The sequence below is a fragment of the Festucalex cinctus genome, chromosome 11, assembly GCF_051991245.1.
Source record: "Festucalex cinctus isolate MCC-2025b chromosome 11, RoL_Fcin_1.0, whole genome shotgun sequence".
In the NCBI taxonomy this organism is placed as follows: domain Eukaryota; kingdom Metazoa; phylum Chordata; class Actinopteri; order Syngnathiformes; family Syngnathidae; genus Festucalex; species Festucalex cinctus.
The window spans coordinates 8,853,995-8,869,878 of NC_135421.1; the positions used below are offsets into that span (position 1 = coordinate 8,853,995).

Below are 15,884 nucleotides of genomic sequence, written 5' to 3' on the forward strand. Positions count from 1 at the left end.
ACAGAAAAGTCAAGTTGAATGTTGATGCACGATTACTGCTTTTCAGCAGAAGCTGCAAAACAACTGAAAAGTTTTGTCTGAGGAGACAAAAAGAAAAATAGAAGCTATCTGGATAAAAGGACAGTCAAGGATCAACACTGGCCCGGGTTTCACTCGCTGGCGTGAGTTCAAAAACAAGGCAATGTGCGTGTCCTCATGTGAAATGTGGCCTTCCTTCAGGCAGAACATTAGCGCTTTTGTACATATGGCGGCGCCATAAGCAACATGAACTGAAAGTTAAGTGTTGCTTTAAAGAAGAAGAAAACGTGTTTTTTTTGTTTTGTTTTTTTGTTTCGTATCATGTGACATGTGGGCGGAGTACGGTAGGCAGCGGTGTGCCACAAACACACAAACCTAACATTTGTGCTATTTGTGAACACGCTAACTCCGAAAAAGATCTAGGGTTAGAAAAACGGTGAGCCCGCACCACACCATTGCCTTTTCTTTCTTTTTCTTTTTTTAACAGTTTAGAGAGAGAAGAAGAAATGAGAAAAGCATCTCACTGAGCCTTTAGGATTCCAGGAACCCTGCTGGAATGTCCAAGTTCCTTTCAAGCAGGTTTTTTTTTTCTTTTTTTTTTCTTTTTTTTTTAAATCCAGGTGGTTTGCAGACTTGATGAGAGGAACAGCTGTTTTGTGTGTGTGTGTGTGTGTGTGTGTGTGTGTGGAGGGGGGTGCGTTGGACATAAAACCATGAAACAAAGAAATTGATGCACGTTAAAACAAGCTCAAAAGATCAATTATGTAATTTTATCGGTTATTTTATGCTTTCGTTGCATTAAAAAAAAAAAAAAAAGATGCGCATAGGCTAAGCGGTTCGGATAATGGTTGAATGGAAAAAACGGACAGAAATCACTTCCGGTTAGACTTTTCCTTGAAAGGAACAAACAGGAAGTGTCTGACTGTGTTATTGCTGCTCAATGACACGTGCAGTTGGAAGCATCGCGAGCCGCTCAGCTGTTTTCAACGTGAGAAACAAAACAAACTTTACTGTTTATTTTCTGACATTTTGTGTTTCGTAAAGGCCGTTGTATTCCTCACGGTAAACTTTTTGTACGGCAGAATTCGAGCGGTCGGACGGTCATGTTTCTGTCGATTGTGATTTTGTTCCTGGTTCTCTCTCCGAACCCGCGTCCGTGCATGCCTCTTGACAACCAGCCCACCGACCTGCCGCCCACCACCGACGTCACCGAAACGGCGTCCCCTCCGGCTGGTTGCGGCCCGTGCCAAGCCGACATGTGCCCGGCGACCCTCGGATGCCGGGCGGGCGTGGTCGCGGACCGCTGCGGTTGCTGCATGGAGTGCGCCAACCTAGAGGGGCAAGCCTGCGACCCGGGACGAGTCAACGTCCGCTTTGGACTCTGCGGTGCCGGGCTGCGGTGCCAAGCGGACCCCCGACCCGCTGGATGGGGATGGGGCCACGAGGAGGAGGAAGAGGAAGAGGAAGATGAGGAGGAAGAGCAAGTGTGCGTTTGCGAGGAGCGCGAGGCGGTGTGTGGAAGTGATGGAGTGACGTATGCAAACATGTGCCACTTCAAAGAGGCCGCATTCTCAGACTCCAAGCTGCACACCAGGGGCAGGGGCCCCTGCAAGACTGGTATGTAGGACTGTGCACGCACATACACACACACCCACACACGCACATTACCCCCCCCCCCCCCCCCCCCCCCCCACACACACACACACACACACACGTGCACACCTTACTTCTAATTCCCTCCCTCGCCAGTTCCGGTGATCAAAGTGGGCCCTAAAAACCAAGTGAACGGGAGTGGCAGCCATCTTGTTTTCCTGTGTGAGGTATTCGCCTTCCCGATGGCGGCGGTGGAATGGCGCAAGGACAAACGAGGCGAAGGTGACAAACTGGAGAAGGATGGAGGAGACGACTACAACGATGTCGTACTGCCCGGAGATGATCCACACATCTCTGTGCAGGTGACACGTGTGTGCATGACCCTACAACAGAACTATACTAAACCAAACAGTGAAGTACTAGGCTAGCCTAGTGTAGCGTAGCATGACAAACAGAAAAATGACTGGCTAGCATAGTATAAAGACCAGAAATTTGACTAAAATGTTAGCCTAGCATAGCGCAAAGACTAGAAAAATGACCGAAACGTTAGCCTCGTCTCGCATAAAAACCTGGACTGAAACATTAGCCGATTGCAGCATAAAAAAAACAACAGAAAAATGACTGAAACATTAGCCTAGCTTAGCATAAAGCAAGGAAGAAGTGTTATTTTAACAACATTTGGAATGAAAAGTGAGGAACAAATGTGTTGCTAGCTTTCTTTCACGTGTGTGTTCCAGAGTCGTGGTGGTCCTCTTCAGTTTGAGCTCTCCAGTTGGTTGCAGATTGAAGGGGCGGAGCCTCAGGACTCGGGAACCTATCACTGCATTGCCCGCAACAACCTTGGTTCTGCCTCTTCCTCGGCCGCACTTGGGATCCTGCCACCAGGTGAGGCATCTCTGACAATAGCATCATTCAGTTCTCTATTCTGAATGGTCCCTTGATAAATCATGATTCTGATTGGACGCTTCAGTCAATGATTGGTCGCATGGCTGTAGTGCTCCTCTGAATGTTTGAGTATAGAAGCTTTCTTCTGACTGGTCAACTAATGAAATTCTAGTTGGTCACATGACTCTTTCTTCTGATTGGTCTCCTAATGAAATGCTCTCTTCTGATTGGATGCGTGAGGCGATGCTCACTTCTGATTGGTTGCATGATTCAAGGCCCTGTTCTGATTGGTAGCTTGATTTCGATGCTCACTTCTTATTGGACCCATGACTGAACGCTCTCATCTTATTGGGTGCTCGATAAGATATTTTTCTTTTGATTGCGCGCTTGATAACTCTCTTCTGATTGGTCGCCTAAAAAAATGCTCTCATGGATGGATGCTGTTTAGCGCTCTCTTCTGATTGCACACTTGAGTCGATGCTCACTGCTGATTGGTTGCATGATTAAATGCACTTTTCGACGCCCACTTATTGAGCGAATTATTGATAAATACTTTTTTTCTGATTGGCTGCTTGATTAGATGATCTCTTCTGATTGGCCAACAAATAAAATGATCTCTGATAGGTCACATGGTTTGATGATGTTTCATTCCGATTGGCTGCTTGATCGACATGCCCTCTTGCCCTGGTTGGTCCACTGACAACACTCTTCTGAATAACACTCAATGACAACCTCTCTTCTAATTGGTCACTTGATTCCATGCTCACTTGTGATTGGACACGATTAAGCGCTCTCTGCTTGAGTCAACAATTTATTTGGATAGGTCGCCCAATGTAATACTCTCTTAATGGTCACACAATCTCCTGATTGGTCATCATGTGTTTGTCCTTCAGAGGAGCTGTCATCCTACTTGGCCAATCACGTGTCTGTCATGAAACAGCTGAGTGACGCCCAGGACTACGACCATGACCTTTATTGATGACGCTGATGACGATGAGGAAATCTTTTCCTCTGGCCCACCATTAGCTTTTTTTTTTATTAAAGCTAGAGTAGTTTACATAGAAAGAGATATACTGTAGAAATACAAATAGAGATGAGCTTAACAAGTATGCTGTTTTGTATTTTATTCAACAACAATGTGATTGTGAAGTGTCAAATCCCAGCGACACAAAACGAAACAAATTCAAAATAAAACATTTAATACAGACAGAAGCCAAACAGAGCGTTGTCTTGTTGCTTTAAACACAAACAAGAAGTTCAGCTTGTGTACGACGTATGTTGTGCGCGTATGTGTGTTTTTAAGAAACGTACAACAGGAAGCCGCCGCAATGACGTCTGTCAAGCTGATAATGCAGAAGAGAAGAAGTGACAGTGAGCACACAAGAAGAGGAAGTTGAAGCCACAAACGTTAGCAAAAGACGCGCAACAAACAAAGAAGACAAACAAGACGGTTTAAGTGGATTAAGACGACGGCGGCGGCGACTGCGCGTGAGGATGGACGAGGACGTAAAGAAAGAAGGAAATGTTTACCTTCAGCACCATAGGTTTGGAAAGGTAACGGATGCGAACTCAAAACTAACGCTAACATGGAAACAACAGCAAACAAACATGTTTTATACAAAAGGGAAATTGAAGCCAAATGTTGGTTTTGTGGTTGTGTGATTTGTTTGCATTCCTTTTGACTTCCTTGGCACACTTTGTGACGGTAAAAGTTTGCACCACAAAGAAATATTGATGCTTATGTGTGTGTGCAGAAGTGGAAGAGCATGTGGTGTGTGCTGTTCCGGGAAAGTTCTTCATCCATCTCCCGTCTGGAGTTGTGGGAAATCAAAGATGGCGGCAGCGGCGAAAAGAAGCAAAGGAGCGGACGCAAACACACTAAGGTTCGTCCGTCGCTCGTTGCCACGGTGCCGTGTCCCTCTTGAATGACATCATCGTCCGCCCCTCAGGTGATCCGTCTGTCTGACCTGGTCCGCGTGAGCACCGACATCCACGTGGAGACGTGTCCCGCTGACTCCGCCCCCTTCCTGCTGGAGACCGTTGACAAGGTTTTGGTGCTGGCGGCCCGTGCTGACCACGTCGACGACTGGACCACAACGCTGTGCCAGCTCGCCTTTCCTGTACGCACATGACCGTTATTCTACGTTGGCCAGGATAAGCATCCCATTAATATAAAATAATTCAGTTAGATGTATTTTCAGCCCTCGGGGTATTGGCTCTCTTCTCAGATTCTTATTTCCCCACTTTAAAGGCCGAGTCTGCCGGTTTCACACTTGAAAAGGCACTTTTTAAATACAGGATTTAAACAAACTACTTCTCAATTTACAGATTAGGGCTTGTCTTCATTTCTGGTGATGATTTTGTCTTAAACCCCCACCAGCCTGTATTTCGCCATTTTATGTTTGTTTTGTAAACAGCGGGACGTTTCTGTGGAAAGACAGTGTTTACAACCCTCCAGCCAATCGCAGAGCGGGGGGTGGCATGTCACAGACGGGGCCGGGCAAATTTGCCAGCTACGTGACGTCACTCCCGCGGCAATTTGAAAGCACGCACGATTATATATTTTTTTCACTCACTCATAGAAGCTTACATGTGTGAAAAGCATGTGTGTGTGTGTGCATATAGACTCAAAATACATGTAATTGTAGTTAACCATATGCTCATTATTATTATTAGCATAGTTCTTATTGTTGTGATTGTCTACATGCAGGTGAGCTGGGAGGAGCCTAGCAAAAGCAGAGAGCAACAACAACAAAAACAAGAACAAGGAAAAGAGCAAGAAGGGATGGAAGACAACGCTTTGTACAGCACCACCACCAACACTGGTACTGTGTGCGTGCTTGCGTGTGAGTGAGTGTGTGCGAGAGAGCTACATTGAGCTTCAAAGCATGCAACAGGAAATGAGTTTTCCTGACAGTAAAGCCAACTTTTGTTCTGGCTGAAAGCAAATGTGGACAAAATATTAAAACGAGCATAACATACATTGAACTTTGTGTACATTGAAGAAATTTGTAACAAACATGTAAAAAACTTAATGTACATAAAAGAAACATGGAACATAGCAATATATGCATAAAAACCACATATCATACATATAACATAAATATCATAGTATGTATACTGTAACTAACATAAATAGCCACCATACATTCATACAAGTACATGCATGTGTTTTGGACATAGATGGAATGCAGAGTGCAAACCTTATAGAAAGATTCTGAGCGAGAAGCAAGCATGTATTGCCTGCACGGATGTCTAAATATCCTGGAGTCACAGTGGCCTTTTGAAGCGAAGTCTGAGGGCAGCCATCTTGCGTCGCCATGGAATTTTGGAAGACGTGCCAAGTGCATGTCGGACTGTTGACACGTGATGTGCAAAGCTCGCTGGTTGATGTTGCAATGTGTTCCTCGCGCAAAATGGGGCCCCTTCCAACAACGGGGCCCTACGTACATTTATGGAGGGGCCCTGAATATACCTTATGAGAGAAAATTTACAATCTTGTTCTTAATGATGACATGTACATATAAATCTTCTCCCAGATTTATTGGTACAACCGTACACCCCGCACTGTGGCATTTTCACTTAAGTGCACTTAGTGAGTGGCAACACAAAATGAACGCCGGTGACTTGAGTTCTCGCTTTGGCAAAATTACACGTCCAGGTTATTTTTAGACATCCGTGGTTGCCTCTAACTTTGTGAACATTTACTTTTAATAGATCACACAGGAAATGAGCAACTCAGACAGGAAGTCGATCGCTGTGCAATTGACATTCGACAGCTCATTGACATAAACAAATCTTTACTGCCAAATGAGCCATTTCATGCCAAAAACTGTCTGGAGCCGCAAAACATTTGAACACTGTGATGATGTGTTAGTGTTAGTATAATGTACTTATACAAATACAATAGATTCATTTTCTTATACCTTTCATCTTTGTTTTTCATACTTATTTTTATTTAAAAAAAAAATTTTTAGATTTTTTTTGGACATATGTTAGTTTTCTACCTCTTCTTCCTTTTTTGAACATTTTATGGCTAGTTTATTTTTTGCCTTTTATGCTATCAATTTTCTGACATTTGGCAATTTTGTGGACATTTTATGGTGATTTTCTTGATGTATTCATTTGTTTTTAGACATTTTATGGCTACTTTTTGAGCATTTTCTTTCCTGCCTTTTCTTAAATTCATTTTCCGATATTTATTTATTTATTTCTGTATTTATTTATTTATTTTTTATGTATTTTTTTTGGGGGGGTGGGCAATTTTTTTTTAGATTTCTTATTTTGTTTTTGGACATTTTATATTTACTTTTTAATTAAACATTTTCTTTTCTGCCCTCTCTTTTTGGGGCAATTTTGTGTATATTTTATGGTAATTTTCCACCTTTCCTCTTGTTTTGGACATTTTATGGTTACTTTTCCAACATTTTCTTTTCTGCCTTTTTTTTTTTTATTCAATTTTGAGATTTTTGGCAGTTTCATGGAAATTTTATTGTAATTTTGTGTTTTTCCTAATTTTAAAACCTTTTTGTCTATTTCATGGAAATTTTATGGTAATTTTCTGCTTTTCCTAATTTGAAAACCTTTTTTTTTTATTTTTATTTTTTTATTTCAATTTCAAAATTTGGATTCTGACATTTTTTGAATATTTAATTATTCATCATCGTTTAATTTAAATCAATTCATTTGAAGAACATATATATATATATATATATATATATATATATATATATATATATATATATATATATATATATATATATATATATATATATATATATATTTATGTTTGACAATTTTTTTATTTCTTTTTATTTGTATATTTGTATTTATTTATTTATTTTTTTGAGCTCCACAGGGAGCCACAGGAGAGGGACCGAAGAGCCACCTGTGGCTCCAGAGCTGCAGGTTGCAGACCCCCGACATACACTAACATGGTGTGTGTTTGTGTATTCGTGTGTGTGCGGCTGCATGTGTGTTTGTAGGGCGTGACTTCCAGGTGCATGTGCGTAGTACTGCGTCATCTGAACGTTGCAGTTTAAAAGGCGATGGCATCCTAAGAGCCAGCGTGGACGCCCTCCACCTGCTGGACAACCAAGGCGTTACACTGATGTCCTGGCCATACAGATTCCTTCGCCGCTTTGGGCGGGACAAGGTTACACACACACATAAACAGGCGCACACGCACACAGTAGTGATGCGTCACATTTTTGTGTGTGTGCGCGTGTGTGTTTCAGAGCTGTTTCTCAGTGGAGGCGGGTCGCCGTTGTGCATCCGGCGAAGGCAATTTTGAGTTTGACACCAGAGAAGGTTACACCCTGTTCCAGGCGGTGGAAGCGGCCATTAGCATTCAGCGTGCCCTTCAAACGTCAGGAGGCGTGCCCATGAAGCGGGACCCCTCCCGGAAGGTCAACCTGCCGCCATTACCGCCCACGCCGCACACCCATGACTGGCCACCCTCGGCTTCTCGGGTCAGTATTGTGATGTCACAACATAATAGCACAACAAGCATGTCATGATGATGTTGAGATTCGCCGCTGATTTGTGTCAGGTGGGCGTGGCCTTGGCACAGACGGTGGCAGGGGTCGGCGGGCTGGCGTTGGACGATGGCGTAGGCATGGCCTCTGGAAAAAAGTGTCCCCGCGCCTCCGAGCCGCCGTCCATGGACTCCACGTATTCCCAAGTGACCTTTCCCGCGCCGCACACGCCACCCGGCACGCTGCCGTGCACCGCACACAACCGTCAGCAGGACGGCGAGTACTCAGAGGTGACGCTGAACCCGACCCGCCTCTGCGACGAGGCCCCGGAGTGCCGCACCCCCACACCGCTGTATCGGAAAGCGGATCACATTTACGACGAGCCCCAAGTTGAAGACGCGCGAGCCCCAGCTGCCCCGCCCTCCGAATACGACTTTCCCGAGGAGCTGAAAGGAGACGCGTGGAGGGTCATGGCCGCCCCCGCAGACCCTCGCAGTCAATTCTACGCCGCCCCCAAACGGGGCCGCAAGGTACTTCCTGTCAACGTGCAGGAAGTGTCAAAAGAAGACCACAAGTTGTACAACAACGTGACGGGTGCATGTCACCATGACGACAGTGACAACGACATCGTCTGACCGCAGCTGAGGGGCTGTGCACTATATAGCAGTGCCTTGACTTACAACTTGCTCATAGATCCCCTAAATGTTTTTTTGTTTTTTTTTGTATACATATACTGGTCTAACTTAGAAGAAAGAATATTAGCACACAAAAAACCCACACAAAATAGCGAGGTAAACCTGCGATACATAAAGTTATGATCACGGATGAAACTCCACAAAACAGCAAGGCCGTGAACGGTGAACCACAATATAGCGAGGGAACACTGTAATCCGTTCCAGACATGTCAGGTGCCTCTGTGCACAACATAAAAAACATTCCGTTCCTGTTTTTCTTGAAATTGGCTGTTTTCGTTCTTTTGTCAAGTTTATTTATAGTACAGTATATAGCACTTAATCACAAAATGGCTTCACATGCCCACAGTTGACAAATGTTAACAACATCCCCTGATCTAACCACAAGAGGGCAATGAAAAACAAAAAAATCCGAGGTAGAATAAGAAACCTTGAGGAGGGGCCACAAATGTCCACAAAGGATGAACAAGCTGCAATGGATGCCAAATGGGCAGCAATTTACACAGTATGTGGTGCTAAACAACTTTAACTAGAATAGAGCGAGTCCATTTAATAATGTGAAGCACTGCAAGAAGATGTCGTCAGGGAAGTGGGTTTCCATGGTAGCAACTCTAAGGTGAGGGTCTGCCTCCTCCAAGGTGCTGCTGCACGGCACGTTTGAAAAAGACTTGACTGGGTGACAAGATATCTTGTCCATTAACTAGATTTATTTTTATTTATTTTTTGCCGAAAGCTACCATGAGCCTGAGCTATCCTAGGCCTAGCCCACGAGTAATTCAACACACACACAACGCCCACAGGGCAACGACACATTTAAATAAAAAAAAAAAAAAAAAAAAAAAAAAAAAAAAAAAAAAAAACGGGCGGGGAGGCTGCACTAACATGAGTAGGGGGCTGCAAAATCATCCTGCTGAGTGTAAATGTCCCCTGTGCCACAAGTTTGAGATTCCTGCTCTACACTATTGTACTTCCTATTATAGTAATGACAAAATTAAATATAATGTAAAAAAAACAAACAAAAAAACAACGGTTTATGCATCATGATTTCATGCTAAATTTCAATGGCGATTATTCTGCTCATGTGTGAATCTTGGCCACTAGGGGGCAGTGTAATACACGCTAGGGGTGGACATCTCTTCAATAAAGACAATTTGATATGAAACATGCGGTGCGATACCATCAAGAACGGTTCATTTTAAAGTGGAACGATTCTATTTGGTTCCATTCAGCTGGATTCTAATTCGGTTTGATACAGTACAGCTGGTTTCAAGAGGGTATGGTATGATGCAGAGTTTCATTCTCATCGGGACAACACTGAAGTAATGACACTTGGACACAATGAAAAGTATGCGACTTAATAATTGTAAATTAATTGTTACCTCAAAATACACAAACATAAGCAAACCCCTGACAACAAAAGTGAGTACAGTACACTCTTGTGAGTACACAAGTGGATCTATTTAAAACATTTTTGGTTAATGTAAAATGGCGGCCCCATCCTCGGAGTAAGTTTGGTTTGTTTTGGCTTCAAATTATATTTTTTGTTTTATCGTTATAATGACACTCAAATCATTAGGCACCGGTTTGTGTTTTTCGTTTTTCTTGAATAAGTGTTACATGAACCTACATCCTACAGTATTTTAAAATGAGCAATTTTGCCACCTGGTGGCCAGTATTTTATTTTCAGTCCAGCACGAGAGAGTGCACGCAGCTTCATGAACGTGTGCAACGTAATGACAGAAGACAATAACGAATACACAAAATAAATATTTAAGTATGAATTAAAGTAATTTTAAATGAATAAAGCTAAATGTCATCGCACTTTGTCAAATGAACTATACTTACTTTGGTGACCAAGATTATTCATCAAACAATGTCCCAACAGCAGAAAAAATGAAATAATTTATATTACTGTAATTTATAAGTAATTACAATAATTACAAATTCAATTGTAGATTATTATTTTTATATATATATCTATTTGATTATAAATGCTGGTGTATTTAACTCATCATCAACATGTCACTGTTATAATAGTTGCACCAGTTGTTTTGCCAAATAAGGTGACTTATATTACACTTTAAATTCTACTCTTTATTACTGCCAACAGGTAGTACCTTAAATCTCTGTTTGATTTTCTTCTGGCTCAGATTGATGTTCCTGTTTTTTTGGAACTCGGAAAATACAAGCAGAAGAACAAAACCACAACACAAATTACCACTCCACGAAGCGGCTCATTTCTACCATCCACCCGAACCCGAAGCATACCACAAACCCAAAAGAAAACCTCCAACCCACTACAGCCCTCAAAATAGTCATTCCTTTTTCATCAAAAAGCCTTGTAATCTCCTGTATGAAGTTTCTTGATTGTTGTGATTGTTTTGTGCAATTGTTGAAACCAACTGTTTTTCATTTTTTTTTAATATGTAACATACTCAAAGCATATAGTTGCATGTAGGCAGAATATTCATTTTGACTCTATTCACACGTCCCCACAAAAATTTGAGCAGATTTTCCTATTTATGTATGCTTTATTTTCTCAAAGGTTTTTGAGACTTATTTCTCGTGATAAGTTCTAGTTTATGTTTTCCGCCCTATTTGTTTCCATTAAATGTTTGTATTTTGCAGACACATACAATGTTACAGTGATTATTTTTGGGTGGAGAGAATCACATTTTCTGTCAATTACTTTCTTGGATAATAATCTGTATAATATTGTTAATTGAAGAGCTCACATCAGCAAAGGGTATCATCACAAAAGCAGTCATATTTTGGACTTTCAATTATGTTTTGTATTATTTCCAGATGTATTTTTTTCCCCCAGATAATGGTTCAACCATATTCATTCTGTTGCTCTAAAGTTTTTTGTTTTTGTTTTTTTTTTAAATTTTTTAAGGTAAAGATGGAATAATCCAAAGGTAAAATTTTAGGTAGTCACTGTTTTCCAATATAATTGAGCTTTTATGAAATTAATTCACTTATGATTCATGACAGAAATTATAACCTGACCTCATTTTGTCCACAGCATTGAGATTGTGGATACTATAGGCCTACATGCATAATAACTTGTAATATCTAAAATAAGACTTTTTTTTTTTTGTATGCCAAGATTGTTTCAAGAAGTATTTATTTGCACATTGGGAAAACTCAAATTAAGCACGGATGAACACATACATTATGCATCGGTCACTTCATTAGGAAAGAACACTTAAATGACACAATTTGAAAACAATACTAACAACACAAGCTTTCAAACTTGAATATCAACACATGACATTAAAAAAAAGAACACGAAGGATATTGAGTCTTGATTGAGATTCAGACAATTTTATGAATCCATCCTGGAAAATAAATGGACAACAAGCCAAGGGAGTTATGGAATAAATACAAAAAGAGGGATGCTTCTCTTAAAGTGAAACAAAACTGTTTATTTTTAAGAGTCAACATAGGTACTTTTTAAAATTTCATAGCGCCAATTTACGACAGATACACACTCATTGAAATGAATATTGAGATTCATTTGTGTGTGCAGTGAAATCCTTTTCCATCTCTGTAATGATTAATACACAAGTAAATATGTAGAAACTCTTTGAAAGGGAGCCCAAATCAAATCATGCTAGAGTATTTTGGCATCCCTGGAGCCCGGCTTGAGGATCTGAAGCGTGACGATGAGTTTGATGCTCTTGCGGAACCACGGGTAGAAGAGCGCGTAGACGATAGGGTTTAGGCAAGAGTTAATGTGGGTCAGCCAGATTTCGAAGGCGGCCGAGGTGGCGTCCACCGAGGTGTCCTCTCCCGCCAGGGTGGGCGAGTAATAGGGAATGAAACAAATCAGGAAGACCACCACCACGATGCCCAAAGTCCTGGCTGCCTTCAGCTCGCTCCTCTTCACCAGACGTTGGCCCTGGACGGCGCCCACGCGGGAGCTCGTTCTGCGCGCCTGGCTGACGGCGATGGCAAACACCCTCAAGTAGAGGATGAGGATGGCAACGACGGGCAAGATGAAGGTGAACACCAGGTCCACCGTGCCCGCTACGTTGCTGATGATGACAACGCACTCCCCCAGGCAGGAGATGGACCTGCCCGGCTCTCCCAGGTGATCATGGAGTAGCAAGAGGCGGTAGACGAAAGAGCAGAGCCAGCAGAGGCTCACGGCGACCCACGCCCTCCTCTTGGTGACCTGGCTCAAGTAGGAGAGCGGTTCGCTGATGGCCACGTAGCGGTCGGCCGAGATGAGCACCATGTTGGCCACCGAGGCCGACGTGATGACGTAGTCGGCCACGTAGTACAGCGTGCACGCCACGTCGCCCAGCTGCCAGCACGCCTCGATGTAGATGATCTCCACGGGCATGAGCAGGAGGCCCACCAGGAGGTCGGAGACGGACAAAGACAGCAGGATCAGGTTGGTGGGTGTGTGCAGCTGTCTGGAGAGAGCACAGCAACATCATGAGGACGGCGTCCGATGCCAACAAGCAACCAATGAATGAAGCGTGCCTGAAGTAAGAGATGGCAAAGATGACCAGCAGGTTGAGTGCCACGGTGAGGAGCGAGATGGAGGACAGCAGCACGTAGATTAGCAGGGCCTGGCCTGGCGGCTGCTTGGGTGTCCTGCACGAGGAGTTCAACTGTGGGTAGCAGAGTTCGGACAACTCACCGTTCTCCATCGCCAATCGACGCGAGCAGAAGGAATGAGGAGGGGGAGCCACTCGATGCTCTCTGGTCTAGTCTCAAGTCGGCGTGTTGGTTTTAATCACTTCATGAAGCCGACGTGGTGGCGTTTCGTTGATTGATGGATAAACACCCGCCCTCTTTACCTCACCTAACATGCACTCCTTTATCTTTCACTAGGCTTTACACCAGGGGTCCCCAAACTATGGCCCGCGGGCCGGATCCGGCCAGCCTTCACATTTGGCCCCGGAGTATTCAGAAGGTGTGCTGGAGAGCGTGCCCCCTGGGGGACTCGCTCGTTTGGCTGGGGGACTTCAGCGCTCACGTGGGCAATGACAGTGAGACCTCTTGACTTGACTTGTGATTGGGGGGAATCGGGGGAATTCCCCCCGCTCCCTGATCAGAACCCGATCGGTGTTCTGTTATTGGACTTCTGTGTTTGTCAAACATAGGTCCATATGTGCACTTGGCACCAGGACACCCTAGGCCACAGCAATGATCGACTTTGTAGTTGTGTCATCGGATTTGCGGCCGCATGTTTTGGACACTCGGGTGAAGAGAAGGGCAGAGTTGTCAACTGATCAGCACCTGGTAGTTCGTTGGCTCAGATGGTGGAAGAAGATGCCGGTCAGACCTGGCAGACCCAAACGTATTGTGAGGGTTTGCTGGTAACATCTGGTGGAATCCCGTCAAAAAGAGAAAGACTTTCAACGCACACATCCAGCAGAACTTCCCACTTATCCCAGGCGAGGAGGGGGACATTAAGTACGAGTGGTCAATGTTCCGCGCCTCCATTGCTGAGGTGGCCGATCGGAGCTGTGGCCGTAAGGTGGTCAGTGCCTGTTGTAGAGGCAATCCTCGAACCCGCTGGTGGACGAGAGCGGCAAGGGATGCCATCAAGCTGAAGAAGGAGTGATATCGGGACTTTTTGGCATGTGGGACTCCGGCGACAGCTGACAGGTACCGTTTGGCCAAGCGGAACTCAGCTTCGGCGGAGGAGTTTGGTGAGGCCATGGAAAACGACTTCTGGTCGGATTCGAGGAAATTCTGGTCCACCATCCGGCATCTCAGGAGAAGAAAGCAGTGCACTATCACACTGTGTATAGTGGAGATGGGGTGCTGCTGTCCTTGACTTGGGACGTTATGAGTCGGTGGGGAGAATACGTCAAAGACCTCAATTCCACAGACAAGTCTTCCTTTGAGGAAGCAGAGTCTGGGGACTCTGAGGTGGCCTCTGCTATCTCGGGGTTCAAAGTCACTGAGGTGGTTGGAAAACTCCTCGTTGGCAAGACCCCGGGGGTGGATGAGATCCGCCTGGAGTTCCTAAAGGCTCTGGATGTTGTGGGGATGTCGTGGTTGACAGGCCTCTACAACATCGCATGGACATCAGAGACAGTGCCTCCGGATTTGCAGACCAGGGTGAGCCCCTTTTTTAAGAAGGGGGACCACAGGGTGTGTTCCAACTACAGAGGGATCACACTCCTCAGCCTCCCTGGTAAGGTTTTCAGGGGTGCTGGAGAGGAGGGTCCGTCGGGAAGTCATATCTCGGATTCAGAAGGAGCAGTGTGGTTTTCGTCCTGGCCGTAGAACAGTGGACCAGCTCTACATCCTCAGCAGGATCCTCGAGGGTGCATGGGCGTTCGCTTAACCAGTCCACATGTGTTTTGTGGATTTGGAGAAGGCATTCGACAGTGTCCCTCGGGGAGTCCTGTGGAGGGTGCTTCGGGAGTACGGGGTACCGAGCCCCCTAATATGGGCTGTTCGGTCTCTGTACGACTGTGTCAGAGTTTGGTCCGCATTGCCGGCATTAAGTCGGATTTGTTTCCAGTGAGGGCTGGACTCCGCCAAGTCTGCCCTTTGTCACCGATTCTGTTCATAACTTTTATGGACAGAATTTCTCGGCACAGCCGAAACGTTGAGGGAGTCCGGTTTGGTGGCCTCAGCATTGCATCTCTACTTTTTGCAGATGATGTGGTGCTGTTGGCTTCATCAAGCCGTGATCTCCAACTCTCACTGGAGCGGTTCTCAGCCTTCAAAATTACTTAATAAATGCCAACTTAAATTAGCCCTCAACTACGTCGATGACCACTTGACTAATCTTGCTAGCACCAGTAAATATTGAACAGTTTTGACAGTTCTGACCCTTTTCTAAGCAAATCAACACACGCCACTAGAAAATCGGTCAGGATAGTCATTTTGAAGACATCTGATAATCAGGCCTTTTGTAACTTTGACAATGATAGATTATTGATACAGTATGTGCAGTGTCATCTCAATGTACCATAGTTTGGAGGATAAATGGATGGATGGATGGATGGATGGATGGATGGATGGATGGATGGATGGATGGATGGATGGATGGATGGATGGATGGATGGGTAGGGGATCAGGTTGGTGGCTAGGTAGTCACTGTTGGTAGGTACAGTAGATAGGTAAGCAAGTACTAAGTAGATAGATAGACAGACAGACAGACAGACAGACAGATAGATAGATAGATAGATAGATAGATAGATAGATAGATAGATAGATAGATAGATAGATAGATAGATAG

General features: G+C 44.2%; 3 protein-coding genes across 5 annotated transcripts; 2 read left to right on the top strand and 1 right to left on the bottom strand.

The window, feature by feature from the left end:
• Window positions 1–806: 806 nt before the first annotated feature.
• kazald3 (Kazal-type serine peptidase inhibitor domain 3) lies at window positions 807–3,939 on the top strand. Of its 3 annotated transcripts, none has more exons than XM_077537532.1 (5): window positions 807–1,080; window positions 1,197–1,635; window positions 1,768–1,973; window positions 2,349–2,496; window positions 3,800–3,939. In XM_077537532.1, exons 1-5 carry the CDS (start codon window positions 871–873, stop codon window positions 3,826–3,828), a joined length of 1,032 nt encoding a protein of 343 aa, XP_077393658.1. In that variant the 5' UTR covers window positions 807–870; the 3' UTR covers window positions 3,829–3,939. The 3 variants fall into 3 exon arrangements, with proteins under 3 accessions (XP_077393658.1, XP_077393656.1, XP_077393659.1); XM_077537530.1 differs by lacking the exon at window positions 3,800–3,939 and adding an exon at window positions 3,390–3,714 and having other exon boundaries at window positions 810–1,080; XM_077537533.1 differs by lacking the exon at window positions 3,800–3,939 and adding an exon at window positions 3,390–3,714 and having other exon boundaries at window positions 865–1,006; window positions 1,101–1,635.
• dok2 (docking protein 2) lies at window positions 3,912–11,795 on the top strand. Its single transcript, XM_077537529.1, has 7 exons — window positions 3,912–4,050; window positions 4,251–4,379; window positions 4,446–4,616; window positions 5,207–5,321; window positions 7,482–7,651; window positions 7,734–7,967; window positions 8,048–11,795. Exons 1-7 carry the CDS (start codon window positions 3,991–3,993, stop codon window positions 8,606–8,608), a joined length of 1,440 nt encoding a protein of 479 aa, XP_077393655.1. The 5' UTR covers window positions 3,912–3,990; the 3' UTR covers window positions 8,609–11,795.
• A 486-nt stretch (window positions 11,796–12,281) lies between these two features.
• On the bottom strand, window positions 12,282–13,329 carry LOC144030344 (trace amine-associated receptor 13c-like). The gene is made up of 2 exons (XM_077536558.1): window positions 13,160–13,329; window positions 12,282–13,089 (listed from the first exon to the last, which is right to left on the bottom strand). The coding sequence occupies exons 1-2, from the start codon at window positions 13,327–13,329 to the stop codon at window positions 12,282–12,284; spliced, it is 978 nt and encodes a 325-aa protein (XP_077392684.1).
• Window positions 13,330–15,884: the final 2,555 nt, after the last annotated feature.

What these genes read in the sequence shown, in the direction of transcription:
- LOC144030344 (XM_077536558.1), bottom strand. Translation starts at nt 13,329, where the DNA reads ATGGAGAACGGTGAGTTGTCCGAACTCTGCTACCCACAGTTGAACTCC. An exon ending in TTTGCCATCTCTTACTTCAG is followed by an intron (nt 13,090 to 13,159) that starts GCACGCTTCATT and finishes TGCTCTCTCCAG; the next exon opens with ACAGCTGCACACACCCACCA.
- dok2 (XM_077537529.1), top strand. Translation starts at nt 3,991, where the DNA reads ATGGACGAGGACGTAAAGAAAGAAGGAAATGTTTACCTTCAGCACCAT. An exon ending in AGCACCATAGGTTTGGAAAG is followed by an intron (nt 4,051 to 4,250) that starts GTAACGGATGCG and finishes GTGTGTGTGCAG; the next exon opens with AAGTGGAAGAGCATGTGGTG. An exon ending in CAGCACCACCACCAACACTG is followed by an intron (nt 5,322 to 7,481) that starts GTACTGTGTGCG and finishes GTGTGTTTGTAG; the next exon opens with GGCGTGACTTCCAGGTGCAT.
- kazald3 (XM_077537530.1), top strand. Translation starts at nt 871, where the DNA reads ATGGAAAAAACGGACAGAAATCACTTCCGGTTAGACTTTTCCTTGAAA. An exon ending in CAGGGGCCCCTGCAAGACTG is followed by an intron (nt 1,636 to 1,767) that starts GTATGTAGGACT and finishes CTCCCTCGCCAG; the next exon opens with TTCCGGTGATCAAAGTGGGC. An exon ending in ATCCACACATCTCTGTGCAG is followed by an intron (nt 1,974 to 2,348) that starts GTGACACGTGTG and finishes TGTGTGTTCCAG; the next exon opens with AGTCGTGGTGGTCCTCTTCA.